At 49.7% G+C, this 26600-nt stretch overlaps 1 protein-coding gene across 1 annotated transcript in view; it reads left to right on the forward strand.

The window, feature by feature from the left end:
- Nucleotides 1–26600, forward strand: part of STK10 (serine/threonine kinase 10) — a 151164-nt gene that overhangs the window by 27381 nt on the left and 97183 nt on the right. Inside the window, exon 2 of the mRNA XM_038010405.2 lies at nucleotides 4287–4451. Coding sequence (XP_037866333.2) covers nucleotides 4287–4451 — 165 coding nt within the window. The remainder of the gene's footprint in view (nucleotides 1–4286; nucleotides 4452–26600) is intronic.

Raw genomic sequence — 26600 nt, forward strand, 5'->3', positions numbered from 1 at the left:
TATTGTGGGCGCCCTGTGCAGGGCTGGCCCAGTAGTGCTCTGTTAAGTGTCTGTTGGCATCTGGTCTTAGAGGCTTCTAAGTGGTGGAGATTATAGGGAGACCTTGTATGGTGGCTCAAAGTTTAGAGAATTTTGACGTTAGAGGATCCAGATGCAAATTCTGGTGCCACTCCCCTAGTTCCAATCACATTTCCCCTCTAAACCTGGACCTGCATGTCCATCTGTGGAATGGGGGAAACCTCAAGCCTCAGGTCCCTGTGATGACAGGAATGAATGCACATTGTCGTCCGTGGGCGCTAGATATGCAGGAATAACTTGGCCAGCCGGAATTCCCGGTGGGGTCAGGTTCCGGAGTTGTTATGGAAGGCAAGGGTGGAGCATGATCAATATTATCCTTAGGAAGGCGCCGTGGTGGGGACTAAACTCTGATGTGTTCATTCAGTCCAGAGGAGCTCGTTTTCCCTGTGCTTTGCAATAGATTGCTATTTAAGGTCTCCAGATGAGCAGTGGGCTTTTAGGGGCCTTTTTTTTTTTTTTTTGAGATGGCGTGTCACTCTGTCACCTAGGCTGGAGTGCAGTGCTGCGATCTCGGCTCACTGCAGCCTCCACCTCCTAGGTTCAAGCAGTTCTCCTGCCTCAGCCTCCTGAGTAGCTGAGATTACAGGCATGTGCCACCATGCTTGGCTAATTTTTGTACTTTTTAGTAGAGACGGGGTTTCGTCTTGTTGGCCAGGCTGGTCTCGAATTCCTGACCTCAGCTGATCCGCCTACCTTGGCCTCCCAAAGTGCTGGGATTACAGGCATGAGCCACTGCACGTGGCTAGGGGCCATTTTGTAGGGAAATGTGTTTGTGTGTGTGTGTGATTTTTTTCTTTCTTTTTTATTTATTTATTTATTTATTTTGAGACAGAGTTTTGCTTCGTTGTCCAGTCTGGGGTTCAGTAGTGCCATCTTGGCTCACTGCAACCTCTGCTTCCCGGGTTCAAGCCTCCTGAGTAGCTGTGATTAAAGGCGCCTGCTACCATGCTCAGCTGATTTTTTGTATTTTAGTAGAAACGAGGTTTCACTATCTTGCCTAGGCTGGTCTCAAACTCCTGAGCTCAGGCAACCCGCGTGTCTTGGCCTCCCAAAGTGCTAGGATTATAGGCATGAGCCACTGTGTCCGGCGGTTTTTTTTTTTTTTTTTTTTTTTTTTTTCTGTCACCCAGGCTGGAGTGCAGTGGCAAAATCTCAGCTCACTGCAGCCTCCATCTCCTGGGCTCAAGTGATTCTCCCACCTCAGCCTCTCAAGCAGCTGGGACTACAGGTTCATGCCATCACGCCCGGCTAGTTTTTGCATTTTTTTTTTTTGTAGAGGCGGGATTTCGCTCTGTTGCCTGGGCTATTCTTAAACTCACGGACTCAAGCAAGCCACCCACCTCGGCTTCCCAAATGCTGGGATTATAGGCCTGAGCCACTGCGCCCGGCCGCATGTACTTGTTCAACACCAGAACCCCACGCGGCACAGTGCACCGGTGAGACGCTTGCTGCAGCTTTCCCCACGGACGCCCTCGCACGACCCGTGGGGAGCTGTGGGTCCTCACTTCCCATTTCCCAGACACCAGCTCCTGTGTGCAATGGGGTGGGATTGCTTGCTCCATTTACATGGTTATTTCTCTCTCTTTTGAATTGTGGTAAAATATACAGAACATCATATTTATCATTTTGGCCAATTGTAAGTGTAAATTTAATGGCATTAAATCATTCACAAGTGTGTAGCCATCACACTGTCTACACCTCAGAGTTTTCATCCTCTACAAAAACTCTGTACCCACTAAACAATAACTCCCCGTTTCCCCTTTCTGACCCCTGGAAACCTCTATTCTACTTTGCACTTCTATGATTTCAGCTACTCTGGCTACTTCAGGTGAGTGGAATTATACAATATGCATTCTTTTGTGTCTGGCTTATTTCACTTTACATAATGTTTTCAGGATTCATCCGTGTAGCTTGTGTCAGAATTGCCTTTCTTTTGATTCCTTTTTCTGGTGGACTGTTTTAGTGTGTGGATATACCACATTTTGTTTATGCATTCATCTCTTTTTTTTTTTTTTTTTTGAGGTGGAGTCTCACTCTGTCATCCAGGCTGGAGTGCAGTGATGTGATACCGGCTCACTATATCCCCTGCCTCCTGGGTTCAAGTGATTCTCCTGCCTCAGCCTCCTGAGTAGCTGGCATTACAGGTGCACACCACCAAACCCAGCTAATTTTTGTGTTTTTATTTTTTATTTATTTATTTATTTATTTATTTATTTATTTATTTATTTTGAGACGGAGTCTCGCTCTGTCGCCCAGGCTGGAGTGCAGTGGCCCGATCTCAGCTCACTGCAAGCTCCGCCTCCCGGGTTCACGCCATTCTCCTGCCTCAGCCTCCCGAGTAGCTGGGACTACAGGCGCCCGCCACCGCACCCGGCTAGTTTTTTGTATTTTTTAGTAGAGACGGGGTTTCACCATGTTAGCCAGGATGGTCTCGATCTCCTGACCTCGTGATCCGCCCGTCTCGGCCTCCCAAAGTGCTAGGATTACAGGCTTGAGCCACCGCGCCCGGCCAATTTTTGTGTTTTTAGTGAGATGAGGTTTCACCATGTTGGCCAGGCTGGTCTTGAACTCCTGACTGACCTCAAGTGATCTGCCTGCCTCGGCCTCCCAAATATTCTTTCATCTATTGATGAACACTTGGGTTGTTTCCACACTTTGGCTACTATGAGTATATAAATATCTCCCTGAGTCCCTGCTTTGAGCTTTTTCGGGGTGTATACCTGTGAGCAGAATTGCTAGGTCCTAGGGTATGTCTATGTTTAACTTTTTGAGAAACTGGCAAACTGTTTTCCACGCTGGCTGCACCATTTTACATTCCCACCAACAATGCACAAGGCTTCTAACTTCTCCAGTCCTCACCAGCACTTGTTATTTTCCATGTTTTAAAATTATAGCCATCTTAGTGTGTGTGGAGTTTTCTTACCCTCTTATTCCTCAGATAAGGGAGACTTGTTTTGTCTAGGTGACGTGCATCTATGCAACAGTTCCACTGTAATGGTGGGCACTTCCTCAGACTGCCTTTTCATTCTACTGTTAATACATATGAAATGTTGCAAATGAACACATCAAACATTCCTATAAAAATTTAAACAAATTTTAGGCCAGGCACAGTGGCGCACACCTGTAATCCCAGCACTTTGGGAGGCCGAGGTGGGCAGATCACTTGAGGCCAGGAGTTCTAGACCAGCCCAGCCAATATACTAAAACCCTGTCTCTACTAAAAACACAAAATTTAGCCAGGTGTGGTGGTACACACCTGTAGTTCCAGTTCTCAGGAGGCTAAGGCAGGAGAATTAGCTTGAACCTGGAAGGTGGAGGCTGCAGTAAACAGTGATTGTGCCACGGCACTTCAGCCTGGGCGACAGAGTGAGACTCCATCTCAAAAAACAACAAAAAACGTATTTTAAAACAGATTAAATTTTTTTTTTCTTTCGGGATGGAGTCTCACTCTGTCATCCAGGCTGGGGTGCAATGGCGTGGTCTCTGCTCACTGCAACCTCCGCCTCCCAGGTTCAAGCGATTCTCCTGCCTCAGCGTCCCCAGTAGCTGGGACTACAGGCGCATGCCACCATGCCCAGCTAATTTTTGTATTTTTGGTAGAGATGGGTTTCACTGTGTTGGCCAGGCTGGTCTCGAACTCTTGACCTTGTGATCTCCCTGCCTTGGCCTCCCAAAGTGCTGGGATTATAAGTGTGAGCCACCGTGCCCGGCCTAGATTTTAAATTTGAAACAGAGTGAAAGTACCCTTTGAATGCCTCCCTATTTCTGGCCCCTCCCCAGCCTGCTGTCAGGCAGTATCTCTCCTGAGTTTTCCATGCATTCACAGACGCTTGTGAGCATGTATGAAGGCGTAGTTTTGCATTTTTTATGCAAAAGTATTGTGCCATTTTTATTGTTCAATGACTTGGGGTTTTTTTTGTTGTTGTTTTTTACTGACCAAATCAACAGTCTTTCCATGTTGGTATTTGTAGAACTGTCTCATTCTTGTATTTTTGTTCATTCCATAGTGTTGTGGGGTGTATTGTATTTATTATTAAGTACAGAAATGATGTGTGGCACTGGCTATTGTTAAGAACAATGTACGTCCCGATTCAGCCTCTGGACATCCGGCCTCTGTTTTCACACTCGTGCAGGGCTCCGGGCTCACGTCCAGAGGTCAGTTTCCTGCTGAGCATGCCTTGTTGACCTCCTGTATTGCCTCTTTGCAGGCCAAGAATAAGGAGACGGGTACTTTGGCTGCGGCCAAAGTCATTGAAACCAAGAGTGAGGAGGAGCTGGAGGACTACATCGTGGAGATTGAGATCCTGGCCACCTGTGACCACCCCTACATCGTGAAGCTCCTGGGAGCCTACTATCACGACGGGAAGCTGTGGGTGAGGCTGCCGCCCCACCTGCCCCGGCTCAGCCCCCATGGCCTGGTGCTCTGGAGCTAGCCTGGTCCTGAACTCTTCAGTTCTTTCTCAGCATCTGCTTTGAGGGCGAGGGCTAGGGCAAGGAGATGGTGAAGTAGGGAGCTCCTGGCCACCTGCTCTCCCCTTCCTGTGGTGCCTCCCCCTTGGAGGAGCACCAGTGATTTGGAGCAGAAAGCTCTACTGCCTGGCCTCGAATCCCAGCCCTGCTGTTTACGAGCTCAATAATCCTAACCAAGGTCCTAACCTCTCCATACCTTAGTTTCTCCACCTGTAAGGTGGGGATAATAATAGTACCTAGCTCATAGAGCGATTACTGCGATTAAGTGAGTTAATTTATGATACGTGCTTGGAAGAGTGCTGGGCACATGTAAGAGCCCAGTAAGTGTTGGCTGTTTTATTATTTGTCATAGTGGCACTTCTGCTACTGCTACAGCTGCTACATGGAGATCCTTCTCGATGGCTGTACTAAAGAAGGGGGCTCGACCAGCCTGGGCAACATGGTGAAACCGCATCTCTACTAAAAATACAAAAATTAGCTGGGCGTGGTGGCACGTGTCCCAGCTATTTGGGAAGCTGAGGCAGGAGGATCACTTGAACCCCAGAGGCGGAGGTTGCATTGAGCTGAGATAGCACCACTGCACTCTAGCCTGGGTGACAGAGCGAGAGTCTGTTTCAAAAAAAAAAAAAAGAAAATAAAAAGGCGGGGGCTCTTTACCAGTCCCCTATTCTCCATCAGCATCCTCACCCTTTGATGAGCAGTGTGGATGCAGCTTCAAGCCCTGTCTTCCAAACTCAGCAACACACCTCAACTTCTTTTTTTTTTTGAGACGGAGTCTCGCTCTGTTGCCCAGGCTGGAATGCAGTGGTGTGATCTTGGCTCACTGCAAGCTCCGCCTCCTGGGTTCAAGTGAGTCTCCTGCCTCAGCTTCCTGAGTAGCTGGGATTATAGGCATACGCCACCACGCCCAGCTAATTTTTGTATTTTTAGTAGAGACGGGGTTTTGCCATGTTGGCCAGGCTGGTCTTGGACTCCTGACCTCAGGTGATCTGCCAGCCTTAGCCTCCCAAAGTGCTGGGATTGCAGGCGTGAGCCACCATGCCCAGCCCTCTTCATTTTTTTTAATTCTTCCAAAGAAATCTATCTTCTGACTGTGCCCTTCTCTATTGTTGGGCATTTAGGCTGTTTCCTTTTCTTTCTTTCTTTTTTTTTTTTTTTGCTGTTATACACAACTCTGTGATGGACACCTTTGGATTTGTTTTGTGTTCTTGTCTGAGAGCTTTCTTATGAGAATTTTTTTTTTTTTGAGATGGAGTCTCTCTCTGTTGCCCAGGCTGGAGTGCAGTGGCGTGATCTCAGCTGATTGCAACCTCCACCTCTCAGGTTCAAGCAATTCTCCTGCCTCAGCCTCCTGAGCAGCTGGGACTACAGGTACCCACCCCCATGCCCGGCTGATTTTTGCATTTTTAGTAGAGACGGGGTTTCACCATCTTGGTCAGGCTCTTCTCGAACTCCTGACCTCAGGAGATTCACCCGCCTCAGCTGTCCAAAGTGCTGGGATTACAGGCATGAGGCACTGTGCCCAGCGAGAATTTTTAAGATTCTTAAGTGTCTATTGACAAACTGGCCTCACAGAGCCACTTTTGATATTAACCAAAGGAGATCTCCCATTGACCCACCCACCCAGCCACCCACTTTCCTGTCCATTCATCTTCCTCTCTGTGCATACAGCGTTTGTTGGACTGCTGACTCTGTACCCATTAAGAAAAATATCTATTATGTTGCTATTCCTGTTACTGATTGTGGCTGGATACCAGGTTCATAACTTTCCCAGGTCTAAAGATACTACTCATAATAGCTAGCATTTATTGAGAGTTTACTGTGTGCTAGGCCTTTTGCTGTGAGTTTCACTTGCATTATGTGGTATAATCTTCATTCTGTGAGGTTGTTGCTTTTTATCCCATCTTACAAGAGAAAATGAGAAACAAAAAAGCTATGTGAGCTGCTCCCCAGGCCACACAGCTAGCAAGTGGCAGAGCTGGAAAACCAGATAGAGCCAAACACAGTTTGTAAGTAGATTGTGACTGTCATGCTGTTATTTAAATAAATACACTAGACTTTTCTGTCCCGAAGCTGTCACTTTAGGCTGGTGCTTTCTCCTCCAGGCCCACTGCTGTGGCCAAGACCATTTCTTATGCTTTTGTAGCTGCCCTGACAGCCTGCATTTGTTACTTTGTAGAAAGCACTACCTCCTCCAATTTGCCGTTTAGACACTGAGATCAAAGAAGGTGGCCCTGGAGCTGGGTAGATAAAGAGGGGGAAGGATGGCAGACAGGAGAGGCAGCATGGGCAGCGGTGTGGAGGCATGACAGGCTCAGCACGTTTGGGAGATGGTTAGTCTAGGGCCAGGGCAGCAGGTGGTGAAAGATGAGGGTGGTAAAGTCATTGGGGGCCATGCTGTAGAAGGCCCCGCATGCCAAGGTGAAGACTTTGCCCTCAATCTTTTACTGCAGTGGTTCTCAAAGTACAACCCTTGGATCAGCACATCAGCCTCAGCTGGAACTTTGTTAGACATGCAGGTTATCAGACCCCTCCTGAGGCCCATCGAGTCAGTAACTTTGAGGTGAGACCCAGCAATTGGCGTTTTAAGGTAGGGCCCAGCAATCGAAGTGACTCTGATGCGCGTTTAAGCTTGACAATTACTGTCTTTGGTAATGGAGACCTAGTGGTACTTTTCTGCAGGGGAGAGGCATATTCTGTGTTATAGAAAGAAGTCAGGTTTGAGAGGACAAGAGAAAAATGAGGCAGTTTGAGAAGTGGTAAGAATAGACTAGACCAGGAGCCCAAGGATGTGATGTGGAACATCATCTGGTTAAGGGAGGCTTCAGAGGAAGGGACATTTGAAAGGGGTCTTGCAGGATGCATAGGAGTCCTCTGGGGAGTTAAGAGAAGGAAGAGCAGTCAAAGTAGAGGGACCAGCAAATGGGCAGAAGTGTAGAAGGGAGAAGTCCAGAAATACAGGTTGAAGGATGCACCAGCCCTTTGATATTTCCTTCTGTGTGATGGTTCTCAGGCCCATCTTGTGACCAGGCCCGGGCTTCTGTGTGGCTCTAGGAGCCAACTTTTCCATGTTGATATCTTTGGCAAAACCAGTTCTGGACCTGGGGTCTGCTCTCAGGGACTTTGGGATGAGAAACTGGCTGTTCCCCAAGTGTCTTGGGTGCCTTCTGTAGCCATGGCTGGCAGGGACAGACTTTCCCCCGAGTGGGGTACAGGTCATTCACCACCCCACCCCATGTGCAATTTGACAAGATTAGCTCATTTTTGTTCAGAATTTGTAATCATGGCAAAATCTGTCTGTACTTCCTTATCACTACTTCCACTTTTGAATATCAAGTGGTGCAAGTTGGAGAAAAACAAGTGAAAATGCTCTAGACCAGTAGAACTATAATGTGAGCCACATGCATCATTTTACATTTCTTTTCTTTTCTTTTCTTTTTTTTGTGATGGAGTTTTGCTCCTGTTGCCCAGGCTGGAGTGCAATGGCGCAATCTCGGCTCACCACAACCTCCACTTCCTGTGTTCAAGCAATTCTTCTGTCTCAGCCTCCCGAGTAGCTGGGATTACAGGCATGCGCCACCACGCCTGGCTAATTTTGTATTTTTAGTGGAGACAGGGTTTCTCCATGTTGGTCAGGCTGGTCTTGAACTCCCAACCTCAGTTGATCTGCCTGCCTTGGCTTCCCAAAGTGCTGGGATTCAGGTGTTAGTCACTGCGCCTGGCCTACGTGTATCATTTTATATTTCTAACAGCCACATCCAAAAGAGCAAAAAGAAACAGATTAAATTAGTTTCAATAATATAATTTATTTAACCCAGTATATAAAAATATGATCGTTTTGACATGTGATCCGTATAAAGAGTTATTGAGGTATTTTACCTTTTTCATTCTAAGTCTTCAAATCCAGTGTGTATTTTACACTTTTAGCACATCTCAATTCAGGAGCTAAATTTTCATCAGAAATCCTTGATCTGTGTTTAGATGTCTTATAGTCGAGAAAGGTGGATTCACACACCCAAATTGTTCCAATATTCTTTCTTTTTTTTTTTTTTTGAGACGGAGTCTCGCTCTGTCGCCCGGGCTGGAGTGCAGTGGCCGGATCTCAGCTCACTGCAAGCTCTACCTCCCAGGTTCACTCCATTCTTCTGCCTCAGCCTCCCGAGTAGCTGAGACTACAGGCGCTGCCACCACGCCTGGCTAATTTTTTGTGTTTTTATTAGAGACGGGGTTTCACCATGTTAGCCAGGATGGTCTTGATCTCCTGACCTCGTGATCCACCCGTCTCGGCCTCCCAAAGTGCTGGGATTACAGGCTTGAGCCACCGCACCTGGCCTCCAATATTCTTAAACGTTTCCCAGTAACTGAACCAAGTCTCAGTTTTCAAATTTAAATGAATTAGAAGAGAATGGAATAATACATTTAGGTCTCTACCCTCGCCACATTTCGAACACTCAGTAGCACGTGTGTTAGTGTCTCCTGTATTGGACGACATAGACAGTGAAGCTCTACATGACAGCCAGGGCCCAAAATGAGTGACTGCAAGAAGGCCTGGGCTGACCTCGTGAACATCCTCTGCTCATAACTACCCCCATCCTCCACCCCCAGCCCTGAGCCAGATTTTGGCCTCTGGGCAAATCTTTCAAGGGCGAGGTGGGGAGCGGTGGTCTCTTTTCCAACGTGTATTACAGGAGCGAGAGTGAGGTCTTCGGGAAGAAAAGCTCTGGGTCTGGCATTTGGCCCATTTCTGAATGTACATTTCTCCACTATGGTCAGTTTCAAGCTGCCAACTCGATGTCGCTAACAGAGTTGGGACGGCCCCTGGCCTCACGGAGCTCAAAGTCTAGTGGCAGAAACAGATGGTGTGACAGCCAGTGAAGAAGTAGATGAGAGGACTTGGGCAAGTGACAAGTGAGTGGAAGAAAACTCAGTGGGGAGATGCAGTAGGCATTCCTGGGTGGGGTCAGGAGCAGGTGCTGTAAACACGATGGACAGAGAAAGCCTCTCTCATGAGGTGACATTTTAGCCGAGAGCCAAAAGACCAAGTGGAGGCAGACTTCCAAATGTGTGGGGACAGAAAAGTGCGAGGTAGAGGGAATCGGAAGTGCACAGGCCCTGAGGCAGGAGCCTGCAGAGGACCCCACAGAAGGTGTTGCGGCTGGCGCGTGGTGGAGGGAGAGCGGCAGAGTAGCGCGAACCGAGGCTAGACTGTCCTCGGCACATGCTGCTGAGCAGCTGCTAAGTGGAAGGCCCCATTGTAGGGGCTGGGGATTCATCAGTGAGCAAGGGGAGATGGTCCTCATCCTCATGAAGCCTCCAGTCTACATGCGGGAGACAGCTAACAGCTCATAAACACAGAACTCCAGCAGTGATCAGGATGGATATAAAATTGGGAAGTAGGCTGGGCGTGGTGACTCATGCCTGTAATCCTAGAACTTTGGGAGGTCAAGACGGGTGGATCACCTGAGGTCAGGAGTTCAAGAACAGCCTGGCCAACATGGTGAAACCCCGTCTCTACTAAAAATACAAAAATTAGCCAGGCGTGGTGGCGGGCGCCTGTAGTCCCAGCCACTTGGGACTACAGAGGAGAATTGCTTGAACCCAGGAGGCGGAGGTTACAGTAAGCTGAGATCTCACCACTACACACCAGCCTGGGTAACAGAGTAAGACTCTGTGTCAAAAAAATAAAAAGCAAAAAAACCAAAAGCAAAATTGGGAGGTGTGATCCAGGGACAGGACAAGCCACTTCGGTTGTGGGCCAGGGGATGCCCCTCTGAGGAGGTGGTGTTTGAGAGGGAGTGGTCGAGGGAAGATCAGGAAAACTACGAGTGTGAAGGCCCAGAGGCCAGAGCATGCCTACTGCCTTCAGAGACATTGAGGGGGCCAGGGTGGGCGGTAGGAGCCGAGGTCAGGGGTGGAGTTGTGACCTCACTGTAGGTGTTGGGAAACCTCTGGGGTTGTTGAGCCGGGTACCCTGCCCTCCCCGCAGCTATTAATGGGATCAGTCTCTGACTCTGCTCTCCTCTTCCCTGCCATGTGGTGGAGGAACTGGGTCCAGTCCTGGTTCTTGGCACTAACTGGGATTTTAGCTCATCTCTTGAGTGTCTGTTTCTTCATGTCTGAAATGGGGACCATGATGATAAAACCCTGCCTGTAGCACTGAAGGATTAAGGGGGAAGTGCAGGTTGGATGCGGGCAGCAGTGTCTGATGCAGAGTGGGTGCGTGGGAAATGCCACTGTCCCTGTCTCCCCTCTCCCCCAGCTCTGTCTTCTCATTCTCACTACCCGCTCTGAGTCCTCCATTTCCTGCAGCCCCTTCTCTTCTGGCTTCTCCGCCTTTGACCTGGTGAACTTTTCTGAGGCTTTGCTGTCATCATGTCACCCCCAAATGATGAGAAAGGTGATGTCAGGGTGAGGGTGGGTGAGGACATCAGCTGAGAGTGAGGAAAGCGCCCCCACCCGCCCTGGAGAGCCAGCACAGGTCAAGTTCAAAAGTCCCTCTATCCCAGGCTTCCCCTGGTCAGACGCTTTTTTCAGCAGGTTTATCTGCCCAGGCATCTGTCTCACTGCTGACTACCGAGGCAATTAGTCCTTTGACCGAGGCAATTAGTCCTTTGCTTGGCATTGAAGGCCCTGGAGCCTTGGAGTCTTCCTGGGTGTTTCCTGTGGATAGAAACTTGCTGTTCTCGCCGCTGAATATCAGCAATAACAGCGTGCTCTATGAGACCCTCTTGGGGCCGGGCACAATGGCGTGGGCCTGTAATCTCAGCATTTTGGGAGACTGAGGCAGGAGGATCATTTGAGCCCAGGAGTTTGAGACCAGCCTGGGCAGCACAGGGATACCCCCTCTCTACAAAAAATGAAAAATTAGCTGGACGTGGTGGTGTGCACCTGTGGTCCCAGCTGCTCGAGAGGCTGAGCCTGGAAGGTGGAGGCTGCAGTGAGCCATGATCACACCACTGCCCTCAGCCTGGGCAACAGAGCGAGATCCTGTTTAGGAAAAAAAAAAACAGGCTGGGCATGGTGGCTCACGCCTGTAATCCCAGCACTTTGGGAGGCCGAGGCGGGCGGATCATGAGGTCAGGAGATGGAGACCATCCTGGCTAACATGGTGAAACTCCGTCTCTACTAAAAATACAAAATAATTAGCTGGGCATGGTGGCAGGCACCTGTAGTCCCAGCTACTCAGGAGGCTGAGGCAGGAGAATGCTGTGAACTTGGGAGGCGGAGCTTGCAGTGAGCTGAGATTCCACCACTGCACTCAGGCTTGGTGACAGAGTGAGACTCTGTCTCAAAAGAAAAAGAAAAGAAAAGAAAAAAACATAGGGCTTCATAGGGCTGCGTCTTTCAGACTCATTCATTCTCCTCTCTACCTCCTTAATAGTTTATGTATATATTAAGGTGACTCACTTTTCAGAAACTGAATATATTTATTTAAAAAGAAACCTTCGTCTTCCTCCCTAAATGGAAAACCAGGACCCACTTGCCATAAACAGAAATAAAAGAAAATGAATGGATTCCGTTGAGTAATAGCCTGATCCTTTTGCCTGCCAAAGCCTTCAGCCTGGGCACAGCCCTCCCGGGAGAGTGTCAGGATGGGGCTGTGTAGTGTGTCAGTGCCAGCTAGACGTGGAAGGGTGAAAGGAAACTGAGGAGGACTACTTTCGGCCTTGGTCCCGTGTGGAGCCCCCAAATTCACCTCCTGATCTTAGGGCCTCTACTGGGGGACGTGCCCCAAGACGGGGCCATTTGGGCCAGGCCCCACGAGGTCATGCTTGCTTGGGGAAGATCTTCTTGGGGATGAGGTGATGAGGGTCAGGGTGACTTATCCGGGATCAGTCGGCGGGGGACAGAGTCTGGTCTCGGACCCACCCCTCCCGATCCTGAGGCCAGTGGTCTTGCCCCCACTGGCTTAGTTCTCGACTTTCACTGTCTACACCTGGGCCACAGTGTTTTCAGCTGCAGAATCCTCTTCTGTTGAAATAAATGTAGAAGTCCTTGTGGGCCACAGAGAAAACAGCACAGAGATGCTGCCTCAGTTGGGGTACCAGGCCTCCTCCCAGCCCCGGCTCCTGCAGTGGCCCCCAGAGCAGCTCCTGATGTTTTGGGCTCTGCTCTGTCCTGGGGTTCCTCAGCCTTGGCACTGTGGACATTCTGGGCAGGAAGATTCTTAGCGGTGGGGCTGTCCTGTGCTTTGCAGGTTGTGCAGCATCCCTGGCCTCCACCTGCTAGGTGCCAGTACCATCTTCCGCCGTAGTTGGTACAATGAAAAGTCTCTCCAGATGTTGCCGAATGTCCCCTGGGGGATAAGGTCACCCTGGTTGAGAAGCACTGCTCCCTACCACTCAAAGCCTCTTGCTGTTGGGGGTGGCAGCGTGTCTACCACACCAGACAGGCTATGAGCCATGGCCCCCGACCTATGTGTATGAACCCTTAGAGCAAGGTCATCAACTGGGCCAGATCAGGGCTGCAGGCACTATTTTGTTTGGTGTGCATGATGTTTTTAGAAATCTGTTGCTAGCATTTTGTCAGATTCCACGTAAAATCCTGGCCTCTGACTTTCCTTGAACGATCTGGAGATGTTTCTGCATGGGAGCAGCTGCCTGGGGCTGCACAGCCACTGCCCGTCAGGCAGATGTGCCCTCCAGTTAGCCTCAGACCTCACCACTCCCTAACGTGCCCCAATACTGAGGCTGAGGGCTGTTTGTCATTGGTGTGTGCCATGTACTATTTTTCTTATTGTAAAATTAAAAGGAAATGAAATGTTTCTCACCCCATGTCTCCATCAAAACTGAGGAAAGTAGGTAATGAAGAGTTCCGGAAAAGTGTGTTAGAAGACATTTTTTTCCTATAGGCAGCCTGTAGTACACTTACAAGTTAGCTACCCTGGAGGGCATTTAACCGGGACTCCTGGCCTGGGGAGTCCAAAAACAGGCTAACGAGGGGCCTGTGAACTTCTGAACATGTATGTCAAGATGTGTATGTGTGTGTTCAGGAGGTGATGGTTCGGGGGATGAGAGGCAGGGGCCTAGAAATGGTGCCAGATCTTTGCTTTGAAACATGCAAAGGTAGGCCGGGCGCGATGGCTCACACCTGTAATCTCAGCACTTTGGGAGGCCGAGGCGGGTGGATCACGAGATCAGGCGTTCGAGACCAGCCTGGCCAATATGGTGAAACCCCGTCTCTACTAAAAATACAAAAATTAGCCGGGTGTGGTGGCAACCGCCTGTAATCCCAACTACTCGGGAGGCTGAGGCAGAATTGCTTGAACCCGGGAGGTGGAGGTTGCAGTGAGCCAAAGATCGTGCCATTGCACTCCAGCCTGGGTGACGGAGTGAGACTCTGGGTCAATTAAAAAAAAAAAGAAAAGAAAAACGCAAAGGTCAGCCTCTGGAGCCTGCAGGTTTGCAATCCCTCTCCTGCCTGCCACTTACTATGAGACCAGAGCCAGTTCCTTCTGTCCTTGTGCCTCAGTTTTCTCAACTGTAAAATGGGGATCTTCACAGTAGTGCCTGCAGGAATAATTGAGCTAATAGTTGTTTACAAATAGAAAAGGTCTACAACAGGGCTGGGCACACAGAAAGGCTTCGGTAAGTATCAGCTGTCACCTTCATCGTGCCTCTCCTTTGCTTTCTGTTCTCTTTGGTCCCTGGCACAGGGCCTGGCGTGAAATCTGTCCATGGTAGATGTGCATTGGTGAGACGAAAGGAGACAGGACGTGCCTGCCTTTCGTGGGGCAGGGGTCTGTTGAGAGCAGCCAAAGTCCCTTTAGGGTGACCCAGCCCAAGAACGCTCCCTAAGACTTCCTGATGAGGAAGTTGGCTGGCACCGTGGTTACCCTCCCTGAAGGAGTGACTGTGGGCCTTTCTCAGTGTGACTTCTTGCCTCAAACTGAGCATTCTGCAAAGAGGAAGTACTGGTCCCAGGATCAAGAACAGGGCATGGACAGGATAGGCCTGCTGTCCACATGTGTCCCCACGTGACCACACATTGCTGGCCAGGGTTTCTGTGGCTTGTCGTCCTGGGCTCAGAGGCCAGCCCTTGGTCACCAATAGAGATTGCATATCTGACCTCAAAACAGCCAAAACTGTAAAGAGAATGTGAACCCAGAAGTAGCTAACAGTGCTGTGTGTTTTAGAAAGTTGCTCAGTGTGGCAGAAGGGATTCAGGGCTGGAGTCAGGAGACCTGAGTTCTTCTTTCTTTCTTCCTTTCTTTCTTTTTTGAGATGTTGTTTTGCTCTGGTCACCTGGCTGGAGTACAGTGGCACGATCTCGGCTCACTGCAACCTCTGCCTCCCGGGTTCAAGCGATTCTCCTGTCTCAGCCTCCTGAGTAGCTGGCATTACAGGCTTGCACCACCACACTCGGCTAATTTTTGTACTTTTAGCATAGATAGGGTTTCGCCACATTGGCCAGGCTGTTCTTGAACTCCTGACCTCAGGTGATCCATCCTCCTCAGCCTCCCAAAGTGCTGGGATTACAGGCGTGAGCCACCGCGCCCAGCCCAGGAGACCTGGGTTCTGCCTGGACCTGGGACCAACTGTGTGACCTGAGACAAGCACCGTCCCTTTACTGGGCCCTGTTTCCTAATTCATAGCTCTAGGGGCGTGGAAGGGGGGATCCCAAGGAGGTCTTTCAACAGTCTGCCCATTTTATCCCGTCCCTTGTATCCCTGCAGTTCTGAAGTCTGGATCTGTGGTCACCTGGCCCGGTACAGCCCTTTTTGGCAGTTTTGGGTGCCAGGACCCTTTCCATGGGCTGTGGGGACCTGGTCCTCCTGGGGCTCCCCGGCACTCACCAACCCCTGCCCTCTGCCTGTATTGGGCCTTTGGGGCACCCGGTTGTTGGGAGGCGCACACGCACACACACACGCACACACACACGCACACACACACGCACACACACAGGAGTACTTTGTAAAGCACTTTAAAGTCTGCCCAGGCTCTGCAGCCCTGGAGCTGGGTGTATTATTACTGTATCGACATGCCCATTTTACAGAGGGGATACCCTAAGGCTCAGGGAGGAAAGTCGGGAGGAGGCTGGCAGCTCCTTGGCCCAGAGGGTGAATCAGGAGGCAGGGGATGGTGACAAAAGGAAGGAGGCAGCAACATGATGACATGGATAGTTGGCCTCGTCAGGAATGTTTTCTGTGCTAGGCCTGTGCCGCGTGGGCTCTTATCTCACCAGATCTTCACAGTTCTGTGGGGCTGAGTTTTGTTTGTTTGCTTCTCTCTTGCTCTGTCACCCAGGCTGGAGTGGAGTGGCATGATCTCAGCTCACTGCAACCTCTGCCTCCCAGGCTCAGGCAGTCTTCCCTCCTCAGCCTCCCAAGTAGCTGGGATTACAAGCATGTGCCACCCTGCCCAGCCAATTTTTGTATTTTTTGTATAGACAGGGCTGGTCTCCAACTCCTGGACTCAAGCGATTTGCCTGCCTCAGCCTCCCAAAGTGCTGGGATTATAGGCGTGAGCCACCATGCCTGGCCCGAGATTGAGATATTGTCACCCCCATTTTACAGATGTGAAGACCAAGGGTTAGAAAGGAATGAAGTGGCTCGTCCCATGTGTCATAGCTAGGCTCCAGCCCAGGTCTGCCTAGCTCCCAGGCCTTCTCTCCTGCCCCCTGCAGTGCCCCTCTCTGGGTGCCAGGCTCTGAGCATCACTGGGAACAGTTCAAAGGACACAGTCTGTGACCCCCACCCTTCCACTTGAGGAGCCATTGTCTGGCAGAATGTTTTTTGGTAGGGTTTGGTGGTGAGGAGGCCTGTGCCAGGGGACCTGTCCAGCTGCTTCCTTGGGCAGTGACCCTGTGGGTGCGGCTGGTGGCCCTGAGCAGATGGAGTTGTGAAGCAGCAGGTGGATAACTGAGGGCTTTGCTGGGATCCTGCTGTTGGAACAGCCGGCCTGGGCTGTCTGTGTCATATACACAGGAGCAAGGGTGATTGTCATTCCGGGATTTGCCCACCATGTCACCAAGCATCTCCATGTGGCCCTTCCTGTCAGGTCAGTGCACCATCTGACTGTGTCCTTCCCCTGCGGCAGTACTCTCCGGGCCCCTCCCAGCCCTGCTTCCCTCCGCCCCGACCCTGTCACTCACACCCTCATCCCTTGAGTTGATCATGCACAGAGTGGGATTGGAATCTGGCTGCACCCTGTCCTGCTGTGTGGCCCCGGACACGCCTCTTCGTGCCTCTGAGCTCCAGGCTCCTCAGCTGGACCTCCGGGATGATGGTGCTGGCCACCACAATGTGTCCCGGGTTGGAAACCCAGCTGGCAGACAGTAGCAGTGTAGGAGGGTCCCAAACCTGCTTGTGGCTTTCACGGTGTGACTCCAAGCCAAGCATCTTAACTAGCAGGACAGGCGTGTCGCTCATAGTCCATATCAGCCAACAGATGTGTGAACCACGCCCACAGGCTACGCGATCGCATGTATATTGGTTTTCATCCACAGTTCCCGGCTGATAACTCCCATAGCCCTTGTTACAATGTTTTGTTATCATGGTGGGTGAGTTAGGCCTCAGGAGCAGGCCTCAGGAAACAGTCTCTCTCTCTCTCTGACCTTCTCCTGTCACCTGTCACCTGCCTAAGGCAGGACTCTAATCCGATTGTGGGTCAAGTGACTGATTCCAGAGGGGTCTTAGAGGAAGGAATGCCACACAGAGAGGCCAAGAAAAGTCCGAGGCTGGGTGCAGTGGCTCACACCTGTAATCCCAGCACTTTGGGAGGCCGAGGCGGGCGGATCATGAGGTCAGAAGTTCGAGACCACCCTGGCCAATATGGTGAAACCCCATCTCTACTAAAAATACAAAAAAATTAGCCAAGCATGGTGGCATGTGCCTGTAGTCCCAGCTACTTGGGAGGCTGAGGTAGGAGAATGGCTTGAACCCAGGAAGTGGAGGTTGCCGTGAGCCGAGATGGCACCACTGCCCTCCAGCCTGGACAACAGAGCAAGACTCTGTCTCATAAAAAAAAAAGTCTGAGCAGCAGGGCTTGTTGGGTTTAGACCATGTGCTTTTTTCCAATCACACCTCTATATACAGCTGTCAGTCATGCCTGTGTAATGAAATCTCCATAAAATCCCAAGAGGATGGGGTTCAGGGAGCCTCTGGACAGCTGACCAGGTGGAGCTTCCTGGAGGGTGGTGTACCCGGGGAGGGCGTGGCAACCCTGTGTGCCTTCCCCCAGCCTCACCATCCACATCCCTTCATCTGTATCCTTTGTAATATCTTCTATAATGAATCAGTAAACATAAGTAAATGTTTCCGTGAGTTCTGTGAGCTGGTTCCAGCAAATTAACCAAACCCAAAGCAGGGGTCTTGGGAACCCCAACTGGAAGCCAGTATCTCAGAAGGTCCAGAGGCCTGGACTTGCAACTGGTACGTGGGGTGGAGGGGCGCAGTCTTGAGGCCTGAGCCCTCGGCCTGTGAGATCTGATGCTATCTCCCAGCAGATAGTGTCGGAATTGAATCGGAGAACACACAGCTGGTGTCCGCTGCGTGTGTAGGGGGAAAACCCCCACATTTGGTCACAGATGTCTTCTGTGTTGATGACTGTGCTGTGAGAACAGAGGAAAAACATGGTTTGAAAGTTATTCTTCAACAGCAAGCTTTTTGTACTATATACATTGGTGTGGCCCTTTATACATCCACACCTTTCATGTAAGAATCTAGACGTCTGACTTGGCCTGAAGGATCAGCGGCTCTGGCCCCACGGGCCCTACTCCCTCACAGGCTGTGTGCGCCAGGCTGGGTGTGGTTGCCCCTCTACATCGGCACACGCTCCCTGGTTTGCCCTGCCCCGGCCAGGTGACCACTCTGGATTCATGCTCCTTCCTGGTACGAGATAGGAGCAGATGATTCCAGTGCTGCGGGAAGGAGTGTGGAGACAAGGGAGGTGCGGGGGGCTGTGGGGCTGTGTTCCGTTTTCCTTGTGTTTCTTGAGCTGCTGCTTTCTTCCTGGACTTGGGGTTGGGTTGTCTCTGGTGGAATCTTTAGCACTTGCAGCTGTCGTGGCCTCTGTCCCCATCATGATAACACCTACCCGTGTCTGGCATTCCACATGCATGATCTCATGTGATTGGCCTCCCACCTCCCTCGGGTAGACAGGATAGCAGTGATTCACTCAGTCATTCATTCATTCACCAACACACGTTTTCCCAGGGAGCACCGACGACTGTGTGCCAGGCAGTTTAGGTGCGGGGCACAGACACAAAGGCCTGCCCTCTGGAAATTGGAAATTTACATTCTACAGGGGGCGGGGAGGAGAGGGAGGCAGACAACAGACATGTAAGGCATATAGTATATGAGTTGGTGACGTGTGCTGTGGACAACAGATGGACGCCACGCAGTATGTGTGTTCGTGCAGTGTTTTATTGTCCTGTGGGAGGTGTGAGCTTGCCCAGGACACCTGTTGTTTCTCCAGCCTTGCACGGGGCAGGCGCTGGTGCAGGGCTGTCTCTAAGCGTGGTGATTTCAGTTTCCAGCATGGACACAGCATGGACGTGCTACTGAATGGCTGTGCTGTACTCACTGGACGCTGGGTTCTGGGCTACAGGCTTTCCCTGTGTGATCCCATGTGATCACAACCAGGGAGACAGCCTCTGCCATCACCCCCACTTTATAGATGAGCAAACTGAAGCTTGGATCTCCGAAGTTACTTGTCCCAAGGTCATTCTGTTAGTGTCTGGCCAGAATTGGGATTCAGGTGTGTCTGGCCCCGGAGTGGAAACCCAGTGCTCACCTTGGTTCACATGGGTACTTTGGTTCTTTGGAGACATATGTCCCTTGAGTAATGAATCCGGGAAGGCTGGGGGTTGCCCTTAGGGAAGTGGTTCTTCCCTGGCTTCCTGAGTGGGCTCTGAGTGGGCCAGCGCATGCTCTGCCTGCAGTGGCCACTGTCCCGCACTGCCACCCCCTCTCTTGGTTTGAGTCCTACCTGTCCCTCAAGGATTAACTCAAAGGTTACAAAACCTTTAGCAATTTGAGTTGAATGTGCCACCTTCCAGCAGCTTGTGTGCTTTTCCCTGTCCCTTCTTATATTTGTCCTGGGTTTTGTGAGTCCATCTCCTGACCTCCTCCCTGGAGGTCACTTTCCTCAGGGCAGGGGCATGGGCCTGGCTCCTTCCCCTTTGTGTCCAGCACTGTTCTTAGCGGAGCTGGCTTTAGAGAACAGTGGCCAGAGAGACAGACGGGCAAATGGATGAAAAATGTCCCTGCAGGCACACAACTGCCTTTGCCTCTTTGCTAGGGCTGAAGTCCGTTTAGCGTCTGCACAGAGTCTGATCTTAGCCCTGATCTTGGCATTTCTGGAAGATGGGATGGACTCAAGCTCAGGGGACTTTGACCCCAGAGCCAGTGCTTGCGACCTATGGGCCAGATAGTACCCAAGGGAGTTAGGCCACCTGAAAAGGAATCGCCTTGGTTCCATCCTGAAGTGCCTTGGGACTTGGGCACGCATGGTTAGGTGTGGAACCACCTGAGTCTCTGCATCTGTAAAAGGGGTGGGGTGTATCTAAGTCATCCCTGAGATGATCCCTCCCCTTTGCCTTGGCAGGACTCCCTCCACCCTGCCCCATGGCACATACACACTTAGGAACCTGAAGGTCACTCCCTCTGTTCCAGATGCCCTTGCCCATGGGTGAACTCAGTTCACCCTGCTCAAGGGCAGCCCTAATTCCTTCCCCAGGCTTCCTTCGAATGTGGTGGGTGAGGCCGGGGTGTGGTGGGTGAGGCCGGGGGTGGAGGAACACGGCAGGCCCAGCGTTCCTGGGAGGCCTGGGGGTGTAGGCTGCCTCTTCAATGGCAGCATTGTTTGCCCTGGAGCTCAGAGATGGGGAGATTCTGGGACTCCACCCACAGCAGCTGGCTGCTGATATGCTGAGGACATTTCTGTGTTGACTGCTGTGTTTTTTTGGTGTCTGCCTCCAGGGACTTGCTTCGCAGGCGGAGGCCTTGGTTGGATAACTTTTGTCTTCTGGGCTGTATCGGGGAGGCTAAGGAAGTTCCCAGCACCGCTCCACTGACAGGGTCTCTCAGTTCAGGGAGGCCTGGGGGGCTGATGGCCATGCCTTCCTCTGCCTCCACAGGAAGAAACAAGCCCAGAGAGGGAAAGCGGCTTGCCCATGGCTACACAGTTAGGCTGTCTGTGTGTCTTGGAGTAGGACTAGCCTTGGTCTGTACCCTGGTTCTGTCACTTATGAGCTGAGTGGCTTTGGGGAAGCCCCTTCCCCACAAAACCTCAGTTTCCCCGTCTGTAAAACAGGAATACGTGTAGTTGCTCATGAGATTAAGTGAAGGAATGCTTAGCAAACACTTAGCGCCGTGCCAGGTATGCACCAGCGGCTCAGTAATGGCAGCCATCATCTCTTTGCTCTTCATTGGCAGCAGAGGGAGGCACTCACTTGCCTTTGTCCTGCTTCGTTTGCACAATCTGGCTGTCATCTCTGTTAGCCATCTTTTGTCTGTTCTGCCCTGATTTCTGGGTATCGTAAGGCTACTGAAATTTTTCATTCACGTTTGTTCATTCATTTATTCAGCAAACACTTATGATGATGTACTAGGTCCCGGGCTTTCATAATGGGTCATATGAAGGGAGTTTTTCAGATGTAAACTGCTTCTTCAAGGATCAAGTGACTTCTGTCACTTTGAGCCTACACAGTCCATGTTGCAAATGATCTTATCGTTGTTGAGAGCTTCATTTTCCAGATGGGAAGACAGCAGAGGCTCAGAGCAGGAAAGGGGTCAGGACAGCCGCACAGAAGGACGGTGGCAGACCCAGGACCGTGTCCACATCTCCTGGCTGTGGCTTATTTAATTTGAGTTCTAGGAGTTTTGCTAACATTTATTTATTGAGCACCTTTGTGTACCCAGGACATGCTCTTGGCCTCAGGAAAGCCCGGGGAGGTGAGGGGACCCAGGCCCAGAGCACGGTGTGGCCACTGGGTACTGATGCCTCACCTCTGGAGTGAATGTGCCTTAATTTTCTTGCTTTCTTTTTTCTTTTCCTTTTTTTTTTTTTTTTTTTAAGACAGTGTCTTGCTGTGTTACTCAGCCTGGAGTGCAGTGGCACGATCTCGCCTCACCGCAGCCTCTGCCTCCCAGTTCAAGCGATTCTCCCGCCTCAGCCTCCCGAGTAGCTGGGATTATAGACATGTGCCACCACACCTGGCTGACTTTTGTATTTTTGGTAGAGACAGGGTTTGGCCTTGTTGCCCAGGCTGGTCTCGAACTCCTGAGCTCATGAGCCATTGCACCTAGCATTCGGTTTTCTCTTGAGGACAGCTGGGGCTGTGACAGTGCTAACCCAATTCCTGCTGGCCCTACTGCCTGTGGGCTGTGAAAGTTAATGTCTAAACCCTGTGGATGGTTCAGGCTCACGCTTATCTGGGCTGGGACATCCTGGCTTCCTTATCTCTGGTGAGCAAGCTCACTGGTATGTGTGTGCTGACCAGCAGGGCCCAGAGAGGGCTGCAACGAAGAGACAGAGTGGCCTTTTCCTCACCCGCCCGAGGGCTGGGAGCCAGCCTGTTTGTGGCTTCCTCCTTGAGGCATGAGGAAGGATGGGGTGCTTAATAGATCTCTGCCACTTCTCTGTGACCTTAATCTTCCTGAGCCTTAGTTTCCCCATACGTAAAATGGGAATAAAATAATACCTAGTGCTGATAATACTTGATAACATTTACCAGGCATTGACTGACTGTGTACCAGGCAATGTCTTTTGTTCTGACATACATTATCCTACCTAATCCTCACAATAAATCTTATGAGGTCTAGGCGTTTTTAGGATACCCACCTCAAATAGTGAGCGTGAGATAATCCATGGAAAGCACTTAGCCTACGGCCTGGCACAGAGTAAGCTCTCAAATTGCATTAGGTGTCGTGAATGGGGATACCGAGGCTGTCCCAGGTTAACGTGCTAACTGCGTGCCTTGTGGGGATTTCGAGGAAATGACGTAAAACCGTAGAACGCCTGCACACGTTGTATTTTCTTTGTGCGCATTACTTAGAAGGGCAGAAATCAACTTGGCACAGCGCTTTGGTGTCAATATTTATTCCCAGAGGATTGGTCTGGTGGAGAAGAGAGATTGTAAAATCCTGGCTCTGTCAGTCCTGAGCAGTGTTCAGCTGATTCCTCATTTGCTCAAAAGATGTTTGTGTAGTAGTCAGCCCCACGGCAGCTCTAAGTGGACACTGTGCCAAGAAGGCGAATAATTACTTAAATTGAGGCGTGCAGGTCTAATGCTGGGCGCGTGACGTGTGCTGTCTCATTTATCCCCGCCTGGCAGGTAGAGATAACCACCCAGACCCAGAGATTGGCCTCCTTAATGGGAACTCCCGGGAGACAGAAGCTGTTTCTTCACTGCTGCATTCCCAGCAGATAAAACAATGCCTGGTACAGGGCAGGTGCCTGATACATTTATGAATGGATGAACGAGTTACCTTAGAGGTGATGCGGCCTGCCAGGATCATGTAGCAAGGCCCCAACCCTTACACAGCACCACGACAGCTGCTCTGTCTAAACCGATGGGGGTCATGGAACACAGGTGTCCAGTTTCCTTTGGCCTTCAGCCAGAGAAGAAAGCCGGCGATTACAGGCTGCTGTGACATCCCCCATCAGGCACCCTCTGAGAGTGCCTGTGGGCTGGGGTCGCCAGGGAAACAAGGAGCTCCTGGGTGCAGAGACCACACCTCTGACGAGAGGGCGCAGATAGAGCAGGCACCTCCCTTACCAGAATGTGTTACCTGTAGCTCAGCCCTTGCAGGACCACCTTCTTTTTCTCTCTTTTAAATTGTTTTTTGAGACAGGGTCTGGCTCTGTCACCTAGGCTGGAATGTACGTAGTGGCACAATTGGCTCACTGCAACCTCTGATTCCTGGGCGCAAACCATCCTTCCACCTCAGCCCCTGAGTAGCTAGGACCACAGGCACGCAGCACCATGCCTGGCTAATTTTTTTTTTTTTTTTTGTATTTTTGTAGAGACGGGAGTCTCACTTTGTTGCCCAGGCTAGTCTCGAACTCCTGAGCTCAAGCAGTCTTCCCACCTCGGCCTCCCAGAGTGCTGGGATTACAGGCATGAGCCACCGCGCCTGGCCCTAAATTGTATTTTATTGTGATAAGAACACTTAACGTGAGACTACCCTTTAAACACATTTTAACGTGTACAGCACATTGTTACAGACCTAGGTATAGTGTTGTCCAGCAGATCTCCGGAGCTTATTCATCTGGCTTAACTGAAACTTGGTGCCCAGTAATGAGTAACTCCCCATTTCCCCCACATCAGCCCCTGGCAACCGCCATTCCACTCTTGATTCTAGGAGTTTGACTGTTTTACCAGATTCCTCATTTATGTCTTTCCGTGACTGGCTTATTTCATGTAGCATAACGTCCTCAGGGTTCATTCATATTGTCTCACTTTCCAGAAGTTCCTTCTTAAGGCAGAATAGAGATCCATTATGTGTACATACCACATTTTCTTTATCCATTCATCTGTCGGTGGACATTTAGGTTGTTTCTACATCTTGGCTTTTATGAATAGAGCTGCGATAAACATGGGGGTGCAGGTATCTCTTCAGGATCCTGCTTTTAATGCTTTTGGATAAATACCCAGGCGTGGCATTACTGGATCATATAGTAGTTCTATTTTTATTATTTATTTATTTATTTATTTATTTTTGAGACAGAATCTTGCTCAATTGCCCAGGCTGGAGTGCCGTGGCATGCTCTTGGCTCACTGCAACCTCTGCCTCCCGGATTCAAGCAACTCTCCTGCCTAAGCCTCCTGAGTAGCTGGGATTACAGGCATGCGCCACCACTCCAGGCTAATTTTTGTATTTTTAGTAGAGACAAGGTTTTGCCATGTTGGCCAGGCTGGTCTCGAACTCCTGACCCCAGGTGATCCACCCGCCTTGGCCTCCCAAAGTGCCAGGATTACAGGCATGCACCACCACACCTGGCCAAGTAGTTCTGTTTTTAATTTTTGAGGAACTTCCATTCTGTTTTCTATAGCAGCTGCACCGTTTTGTATACCCACCAACAGTGTGCAAGCGCTCCCTTTTCTCCACATCCTCATCAACACGTGTCATCTTTGGTCTTCTTGATGATAGCCATTTTTACAGGTGTAAGATGATCGCTCACTGTGGTTTTGATTTGCCTTTCCGTGATGATTAGTGATGTTGAGCATCTTTTTATTTACCTGTTGGACATTTGTATGTCGTCTTTGAAGAGGTGTCCATTCAAGTCCTTCATTCATTTTTTAATTGGGATATTAGGGGTTTTTTTTGCAGTTGAGTTGTAGGAGTTCCTTATGTATTTTGGAGATTAACCCCATGTTAAATATATGGTTTGCAAATATTTCTCCCCATTTTGTAGGCTGCCTTTTCATTCTACTGATTGTCTCCTTTGCTGTGCAGAACTTTTTAGTTTGATGTGTCCCACTTGTTTATTTTTGGGTTTTGTTGTTGTTGTTGTTTTGCCTGTGCTTTTGGTGTAATATCCATGAAATCATTGCCAAGATCGATGTTATGAAGCTTTTCCCCTATGATTTCTTCCAGGAGTTTTATGACACATTTATATGTGTCATCTTTAATTTCTTAAGTTTAACACTTAACTTTTTAATTCATTTTGAGTTGATTTTTGTGTATGGGGTAAGGTAGGGCTCCAGCTTTTCTCTCTTTAATGTATATCCAGTTTTCCCAGCTCCATTTATCAAAAAGACTGTTCCTTCCTTATTGATTGGTCTTGTTGGCATCCTTGCCAAAACCCATTTGACTATGTATGTGAAAGTTTATTTCTGAACTCCCTTTCTCTCTCTCTCTCTCTCTCTCTCTCTTTTTTTTTTTTTTAGAGATGGGGTCTCACTATATTGCCCACGCTGGTCTTGAATTCCTGGGCTCAAGCAATCCTCTCACCTTGGCCTCCCAAGGTACTGAGATTACAAGTGTGAGCCACCATGCCCAGCCTTATTTCTGGACTCTATTCTGTTCTCTTGATCGATATGTCTGTCTTTATGCCAGTACCACACCGTATTGATTACTGTACATTTTGAAATCTGGAAGTGTGCGACCTCTACCTTTGTTTTTCTTTTTCAAAATTGTTTTGGCTATTTAGGATCCCTTGCGATTCCATAAATATTTTAGGATAGATTATTCTGTTTCTGTAAAAGCTGCCATCGGGATTTGACAGGGATTACACTCCATCTGCAGATCATGTTGGGTAGTATTGACATCTTAACAATATTAAGTCTTCAATCTATAAACCTGGGATGTCTTCCATTTATATGTGTCGTAATTTTTTTTTTTTTTTTTTGAGACGGAGTCTTGCTCTGTGTCCCAGGCTGGAGTGCAGTGGCACGATCTCGGCTCACTGCAAGCTCCGCCTCCCAGGTTCACACCATTCTCCTGCCTCAGCCTCCCGAGTAGCTGGGACTACAGGCACCCGCCACCATGTCTGGCTGATTTTTTGTATTTTTTTAGTAGAGATGGGGTTTTACTGTATTAGCCAGGATGGTCTCGATCTCCTGAACTCCTGATCCGTCCGCCTCGGCCTCCAAAGTGCTGGGATTACAGGTGTGAGCCACCGCACCCAGCCAATCTTTAATTTTTTTTTGCAACAATTTATAGTCTTCAGTGCACAGGACTTTTGCCTCCTTTTTAAAGTTTATTTCTTCTTAAGTTTTTAGGAATACTATATACATATTCCTAAGTATATTCATTTTTTTGATGCTGTTGTAAATTGAATTTTTTGTTTATTCATTGTTAGTATGTAGAAACACAATTGATTTTTGTATGCTTATCTCATACCTGCAACTAAATGTGTTTATTAATTCTAACTTTTTTGCATAATCTTTAGCATTTTCTACATATAAGATTATGTTGTATACCAACAGAAGTAATTTTATTGGCTGGGCGCAGTGGCTCACGCCTGTAATCCCAAAACTTTGGGAGGCCAAGGCGGGTGGATCACAAGGTCAGGAGTTCGAGACCAGCCTGGCCAATATGGTGAAACCCCCTCTCTACTAAAAATACAAAAAAAATTAGCCAGGCATTGTGGTGCATGCCT

The sequence above is a fragment of the Chlorocebus sabaeus genome, chromosome 23 (genome assembly GCF_047675955.1).
Source record: "Chlorocebus sabaeus isolate Y175 chromosome 23, mChlSab1.0.hap1, whole genome shotgun sequence".
In the NCBI taxonomy this organism is placed as follows: Eukaryota; Metazoa; Chordata; class Mammalia; order Primates; family Cercopithecidae; genus Chlorocebus; species Chlorocebus sabaeus.